At 42.3% G+C, this 8,312-nt stretch overlaps 1 protein-coding gene across 1 annotated transcript in view; it reads right to left on the bottom strand.

Moving 5' to 3' along the window:
- Positions 1-996: 996 nt before the first annotated feature.
- LOC142947032 (glypican-1-like) overlaps positions 997-8,312 on the bottom strand; it is a 29,501-nt gene continuing 22,185 nt past the window's right edge. The window contains exons 3-10 of the mRNA XM_076088679.1: positions 7,956-8,173; positions 6,457-6,630; positions 5,239-5,404; positions 4,209-4,339; positions 3,462-3,602; positions 2,907-3,037; positions 1,508-1,683; positions 997-1,178 (exon numbers count right to left, since the gene is read on the bottom strand). Of these exons, the coding sequence (XP_075944794.1) occupies positions 997-1,178; positions 1,508-1,683; positions 2,907-3,037; positions 3,462-3,602; positions 4,209-4,339; positions 5,239-5,404; positions 6,457-6,630; positions 7,956-8,173 (1,319 nt within the window). The remainder of the gene's footprint in view (positions 1,179-1,507; positions 1,684-2,906; positions 3,038-3,461; positions 3,603-4,208; positions 4,340-5,238; positions 5,405-6,456; positions 6,631-7,955; positions 8,174-8,312) is intronic.

Raw genomic sequence — 8,312 nt, 5'->3', positions numbered from 1 at the left:
GTGTTCAGTGAGACAAGTGCTTTGGTTTGACCTACTGTATATCAGCCACTGTGTTGCTTGGACTTCGTTTAAAGTTATTTAATGCAGGTGTGCGTTCAACAAGGAGTCCTCTCTGGCATTAGTGGATTTAAGGAAACTGCGCGTCTGTGCTCGTTTACGAGGGCTTTCGTGACACTGCGCGTTTTGTTAGAAAGGTTGTCATTTCCTTTTTCTTCCGAGATGGTTAGGTTGAGGTGAAATCACAACGTATCATACATTTCAGGACTGGGATAATTCATCTGCAATATTTGAAATGAATCCTAATGAATGTTTATGCCAACACACACCAAAACATCTGGACGACAACATCACAGATTGTGGGGGGGGATTCATTGCCTATATAGTATTATACTGTACATTCATGGCTCAATATGGTGCCAGTCTTTTAGCTAATGTACACACACATTTACAACGTACACAATGTCTGTAAAGGTAGACAACCTCGACTTGAGTTAAAAAACAAAAATATAAAAAAAACAAGCCTTGTTGAACGCACCACATATCGGGGAACTAAACATTTTTTCACTGAGCTCTGCCACCTCCTGACTGGAAAGTTAAGGTGAATGGACCTGATAGAGTGTCAATAAATCAATATCACCATCATTATCGTCATCGTCATCCACAGCCATCATTCTCTTTGTCTTCATCTCCATCGTCTTCCAACAATCCATTGAAACCAGCTCAACAAACTGAATCACACCCGAACTAAGACATTAAAAAACTGAGCAAAACGAAATAAAAGAATATTGTCACTGTCAAGTTTTCCTTCTCTTGCTCAAAGAAAATGTCGTCCATTCATTCTCCAAAATTGTCATTTTCATTTTTTGGCAAAGTTATGTTACTAATCTCCCCCCCCCCCCCCCCCCCCCCCCCCCCCCCACCAAACCCCTTTTGGTCCGTCCCGTCGTTCAGCCCTCCTCTAGACTTTAGAGTCGGATTGGAGGCAGCGGCGGTCCATCATCGCTGAAGCAGCAGGATTGCCAAAGGGAGCAGGAGTAGGAGGCCACAGAGGCGGGTCTGAGACGCGGCTGCGCCTCTGACCCGGTTGTTGTCTGGCGAGTAGGCGTACAATCCCGGTCTGTTCCTAGAACACTGGCCACCTACGCACATCCCGCTTCCTGAGCCGCTGATGTCGTCACCTATAGGAGGTCATCGGAGTGAGACGGAAAACAAGAAAGATGTCACCTTCAATAGCTCCTGATAAGCTCCCACTTTTCAGTTTGCAAGTGTTGATTACTGAGTGGGCACCATTTGACCTTCATGAATAGAATCAATGCTCTCATTACATTGATCAGTCAGTTGGGAGTATTTGGTCTGGTTTAAAATGAGGCATCAGACCATTAAATACTATCATACAGGGGTATATGTGCGTGTTTGTGTTTGTGAAAGGCAGAAACACAACAAAAAAGGTGTGCCGTGTACGAAATATTAACACTATCTTTCATTCAAATATTAGAAAGAGACCCACTTGCATCCTGGAAGTCCACGTCGTTGCCATCCAGTGCGTTTTTCAGCCTGTTGCTCATGATTTTGAGCTGCATGATCTGCTGCCGGATGGTCATGTCCGGCTTCGTGATGTCAAGCTCCACTTCTGGGTTGTTGATCTGATTGGCCAGGCCGTCACCCATCACCTCTGGAAGGTACCTGATTGGAGGAGAGCAGGGATAGAAGGAAAAAAAGCTATAACAAATCGATATGGTTATAAGGGAGAAGGTCTGGTTAATGAAAGGGTATATGCTTGCGCTCACTCTGCACAGCTGTGCTCAATTTGATTAAATAAGATATGTCATTTTGTGCTGACAGCGCCTGGTCAGCAGATAGGCTGAAGAACACAAATAAAACTCACACAAGCAAACAAACACACACACGGATGCTTGTGCTTCTGCACTCGTGAGGGCCCTTACTGACAAGAGTGCTCCACCGATTCTACACTCCCACAACACTGTTTGACCCCCCAAGAACAGGATCAACATCAACAACATGCAGCAGAACCAGACATATTGCCTGTCTTATTCCATGTTTTTTTCTTTCTTGTCAAACCCTGGTGCCTTCATTACCCACAATGCAACTCAATCACTGACAGTTCGAGCGGAGAGATTCGGGTGTGTTATGCCGGTAGCCTCGAGCTGATAACCTCAAGCAGAGATAAACATCGAGCTTTTGGCTTTTTCATTGCTTGAAACTTAGAGAGTCTCTATACAATATTCAGATCAATAATGTTGCATCAAACAACTGTTTGTCATGTAAAGAAATAGTGCAGTAACGTCTACCGAAGCAGAGAATCCAGTCACTCTCCCTCAGTGTGTTGTAATCTGAGCTTCTCTGTGCTCCGTTTAAATAGCAGCATCTGGATTTAAAACTCTTTGTCCTCACAAAGGTAGAGGTACAAACACACACATACACATTTACACACAACACGTGCTTAGTGATGAGATTTTAATTTTTGTTCTTGCAGCTGCTTAAGAATTCATGTAACCCTATTTAAACTCCATACTTCAGCTACATTCCATCTTGTATCTTAGAATTTATTAGTTATAATTTTGTGTGTGACATTTATTGAGCTCTTAAGAAATCCACGAGATGTCGCTGTAGAGTCTCAAACTGCTACAATTCACTCTGCCACACCGACACACTCATTTCTGTTATCTGTCAAACGCAGTCAGTGATTCATCCATATTTCATGGCCCTTTTCACAGTCACAGACACACACACACACACACACACACACTGGATTTGAGGAGCATTTTGATTCTTGGAGAGCAGGTAGGCTGCATGTAGTTAGTGCTTGAAGTCATAATTTAAACCGAAACAAGCTTGTGATCAGTCAGTGATGAGCAATGTTTTCCTGGAGCAGGTTTCTTCCTCACCTGGCTTTGGTGATGCCATTCCAGCATTTATCCTGACCAGCACCTCCTGCTGCCAATTTGCTGCAAAGTGCCATAGGGAGCTGGGTCCAGTACTGCCGCATCTCCCTCAACTTACTGGACAGATCTGACACCTGAGGACAGAGACAGTGTTGTTTTCTTACGTCAAAGGTGAGTCTCAACTCCCAAATCATATGGTTTGGGTATAGAATCCAAACAAGTCATAATGGGTTTTAAATCTCATTAAATACCCTTTCTAAATGTAATCAGGAAAGGATTACGTGTTGTACACAAAGTGTAGAATCCATTGTAATGCATTTGACAAAGGCACTCAAATGCAACATAGTCTCAACATAAGACACTAAGTGGTTCAAACATAGCCAGGAATTCCAGGTTTTCTATGACATAATGCATCTTTTCTTTCACAAAAAAACAGAAATGATACAACGCTTCTAACAATAACAGACCCTTACATTCACATTTACACTCTTCTTTGTTTAGTGTGCCTTCAATAGTCATAATATCTCCCCATCCACACAGGTAGACACATGCACACACCTGCATCTCCAATCTGAGCCCAGCGGTTGGAGAGGGTTTGTACTCAGATGCGGTCAGGGAGCCGCTCTTCTTCTTCTGCTGCTCATGAAGAGCGGGACTTCCTGTTCCTGGTTCACCTGGAGTTCCGCATGTCTGGTACACCTACACACACACACACACACACACACATAAACATACAGATACACAGACGCACATCAACACAAACACGTACTTGAAGCGGTGAACTCTGAAGTTTGATATATAAAATCACACCTCTAAAAATAGTTTGGTCTGTATTACAACATTTTGTAAGAACTAAAAACATCCACTAGATGTCGCCATAGACGAGTCTTTCAAACTGTGAGGATTTGGTTTGGTTGCCATGCGAGCAACCATGTGCTATGTGTCCAATAGCATAGCATTGATGTTGCCTACAGTGATAAGTATTATAAAAAGCAGATATAAATGGAAATGTTACACTTGATTCGACATAGATGTGAAAATTAAAGTTAACACACTTGGAAATAAACTGCACTTAACAAAGTGAAGATCAGAGCGGCTTGGCTTTAAAAACAAGGCCAAGACTGTTCGTGGCTGCACTCACTGCTTGTCTCATGAATGGGCATTGATCTATTCTTCTGTAAAAGTATGAAAGCCATGCAATTTAATTGAGAGTTAAGATTGCAGAGGTAAAATGGCATTTGATTGGAGATAAAAATGCTCCCAGGGAAGTTTTTGTCAGTGACGAATCAAAGTGAGATGTTTTACTCTTGCTGTGAAGGTGTCCATGTTTTCCTGCAGGAAGTGAACAGCCTCATAGATTCGAGCCGGGATGGAGGAGAGAACCACATCGAGACTGGGCTCCGTGCTGAAACTAGAGGCCACCTGGATCATGGTGTCTGAATGGAGAGGGAGAAGGATTTTTGGGGGCACAAAACTTCATATGCTCACAAGCCTCTAAATCAAAGTTCACCAGTACATATCAGATACATTTCTATGCACCACATTAAAATGCATGTTCAGCTTTATATCTAATCTTAACGTCATTATGACTTACACTCAGTGGACCTCATGCAAGAACCTTTTCGTATTATTATCTTAAATCTGTCATACTTGCTTGTGCAAGACTTCCAAGCAGAATTCCCCAGACGCTTTATTAACTGGACAAACATGTCAGTAAATCGCTTAATTTCTCCTGATGAGGACGTGCATGTTCCTGAGATGTGGTCACTATCATCGCTGCTAAAATTGCCATATATGGATGGACAAGTTTCATTGTTGGGCGCAAAAGAGGATGATACGAACAGTGACCAGCATAAGGTACCTGAAGTAGCTGTTGAAGGGAGAGAAATATCCTGACAATTACTGCAATCTACCGTGGTGAAATAGGCCAAATGCTCAGTAAAAAGAACGCTCAGTAAATGGAGAAGACATAATGATCGTGATATGGTGAATAGAATATTCGCACAAAGCTTGTCTTAGTTATATATTTGATTTTTTTATGATATCTTGACTATGAATTAATTCAGATTAAGCCATTATAATTGTAGCTCAAAATGAGGACTACTCATTAATTCCCAAAGGGAAAATTCAAATAAACTTATTGTCAGTAGAAGAAAATTGGTGAATTCCACAAATTCTCTTAAATCATTCGTATGTGCCACATTAGAATGAATCTGTTTGTATTCGAGTGGTTCTTGCATGAGGACCAATGTTTGTCTGTACACTAAGACTAATAAGTACATCTGGATGATCTAGCTTTACTCCACAATGTCTTGGTTTAGGGTCTGATACTCACCTATAAGATTCTGCCACTCGGGGTTCAGGTCAGCTTGGTTGGCCAGGCAGCCCTTGATGACGTTGGAGCAGTAGTTGGAGCAGGGTTTGACCGAGGCCATGCCGCGACAGTGGGGGCAGTAAACCATTTTCATCAGGGCCTTCATGCACTCTGGACTCAGGTGAACCTGCGGAGGTTCCACAGAAAAGTTAGCATCACAAAGCAGTAAAAGAAGGGAATTTAATATCGCAGGAGTGTGTTCATACAAGGCCCTGTGTATTTAACTCCACGAGGGTCGTGCATAATGGCGTAGAAATAGCTCAAAGAAAAGGACAGACAGCAGAGGGCGGTATGGTAACACTATAAGGAACACAACCTGAACAAGAAAGCAGCGACAGCCCTCCTCGTCTTTAGAAAGTACACGGTTTCTGTTACACTGTCAGCTTCTGATTATGTTCGCTAGTCATGAAAAGGTGTCCAGTTCCACAGTGGAGTTATTTTACCACTATCCTGCACAGATGTGATGCAGGCACACCTCCAAAATGGGGGCAGGGAGGGAAGGGATCACACCAGTTAGTTTGCAAGATTTCCACTGCATTGTGGCGACTATTCTAAAATCCATGCTACACAGTTTTACATATTTGGATGCATTTATTTATTTTTATAGTATGAAAAATTGTCTACAGACTTGAGTTGTATATAATCCCTCACTGTCAACATCACATCTGCATTATTTTGTGTCAATGTACCCATGATTGATCAAATATGATGAATCATTCTATTTATATGTAACAACATTGTTGTCATCCCTCCAAATGGCAGCTTTGTTCTGAGTCTGAAGCTTCATCTTTGATGATCTTTGTTGTTTTTTTTCATATTTAGGGTGGAGACGTTTTCTCTGACAGTTAGGGTGTGACGACCACGCATCCATCTGCTTTCCTGGGACTCAGCCCAGCAGCCTTAGTGTCACTCACACACACACACACACACACACACACACACACACACACACACACACACACACACACACACACACACACACAGGTTTTCTCCCACTAAGACACAAACACTGACTCTTGAACTCTGTCTCTGTCACACCAAAAACTCACCCTGTCTCTCTCTGTCTGACTCACTCCCTGTGTCTCTCCTTACGTCTCATGTACACACACACACACACACACACACACACACACACACACACACACACACACACACACACACACACACACACACTCTCACCTGTGAGACCTTCCTGACCACCTCTCCGCTGACTATCAGCCCCAGGACAAACGACCTGGCTGTGACAAAAGCCCGGATCAGCTTCGCCTTCGTGTCCCGTGGGATGTCTCCAAATGGCCGCAGCGTCTCCTGTTGCTTAGCAACACATTCAAGGTAGTCCTCTGACAGGCTGACCTGCCAGACAGGAGGGTGACAGGAAGACAAAATGTTGGTGAAGAATGTTACAGTTTTTTGTAGCTGCAAGAAACATCATTTCTGAAATTAGAGCACTCTTTGTCAAATCTCAACACATAAACAGCAAAAACAGACTAAATACAAAACATCTCACATCTCTAGAAGAAAACACTTTTAAACTATATGAACGCTTCTAAAAATGTTATTTCTGCATCGCAACTTTGCATACAAACACCATATAAATGTCTCTTTCTATATGCCAACAGCAAACTGATGTGTTAAATATGAAACACTATTATCTAGTGTCATTCTGTAAATATAGATTATGAATACAGAATGCAATGGAGAAACAAACCAATGTGTTTATTCTCTCAGAACCAGACATTATTGTTACTTAAGATGACATGAACATTGTTCCTGTATTGTACTGTAAACAAAACACAATATATTACAGTTAGTCGTGGTCAATACATGATTTAGTGGGAGCAATAATTGTGCCACAAGTACCAGTTTTTTGTGTTTTGGCAATCACAAAAAACGCTATTACCAGTATTATTTTTGGCCTGTTTTTCCGTTATTAGAGAGCGTGCATTAGAGAGCTGACGGTACATGTAGGGAGAGACAGGCGGAGGGTGACACGTAACAAAGGTCCGAGGCTCCAGTCCAGGACTATTGTGATTACATGAGCAGCCACGTGAACCTTAAAAAGTAGAAGAGATTACAAAATGCATCTACTTCATACCGGTAGAACATAAATCAGCTCATGGTTTTGCATTTAGTAATAATAACAGATGAAAATAGTTCGCGTGATGCATCTAAAAATGGAAATGTTGCATGTTTATTCTCTTTGTGAGCCAGAACAGAAGCAGGAACTGACGAGAGGCCGTTCAGCCAGCAGCTGAATGGATCAGGAGAACTAGTTCACAAAATCCTTCCATCGTGTTGCCCCAGCGCTTCCTCGTGGGGAAATGTTTGGTTCCGGAAATGATAGAGTACGGTGTAGACCTGCTCTATATGAAAAGTGTCTCAGGGTAACTTCTGTTATGATTTACGCTATATAAACTGAATAGAATTTAAATTGAATATATTAAAAAAGCATTTCCATTCGAACATATTTTTGTATAATCTGATGGTTTTAAGGGTGTTATTAAACATCCCAAATACAACTGACACTGTCATATTGTGACCTAGCATCTCATCACTCATCTCAGTTATCCAATCAGCACTCTGATTTCTGCTTTACCGTTTTAATTATTATCTTTTCATCATTCTGTAAACCAGTCCGTCATTCAAAATATGTCAAAAAGTTGAAATTCTATACTCACATCTGTGGGAACAGAGATTTTAAAGGTGCGCTCCAGGAGGCGGGACCAGAACTCAGACAGGGTCTCGTCCAGGTTGAGAGCGGAGCCCCGGTAGTACTGTCGCAGGTCAGTGTAGAGATCTCCGTAGAGACGAGTGTTTTGGGAGTACAGAGGACCGAGGGGAGACAGAATCTCCTGGAGGGAGCGCTCAGAGCGGCCATGCAGCTCAGTGAAATAGGCTGGAGGCGGAGAGAAGACAAAGAAAAAAAGACAATAAACAAAGGAAAGATAGAGGGAGAAGAGTTGATAAGCAGAGAAATAAGAGGAGGAGGAAGGAGGAAGAAAACCAACTCCTGAGCTGCTAAATGCTCCACGATG

The sequence above is a fragment of the Anarhichas minor genome, unplaced genomic scaffold (genome assembly GCF_050575085.1).
Source record: "Anarhichas minor isolate MPS153535 unplaced genomic scaffold, ASM5057508v1 ptg000010l, whole genome shotgun sequence".
Taxonomy (NCBI): Eukaryota; Metazoa; Chordata; class Actinopteri; order Perciformes; family Anarhichadidae; genus Anarhichas; species Anarhichas minor.
The sequence above is the reverse complement of the archived record's forward strand: the minus strand, read 5'-3'. Positions and strand labels throughout refer to the sequence as shown.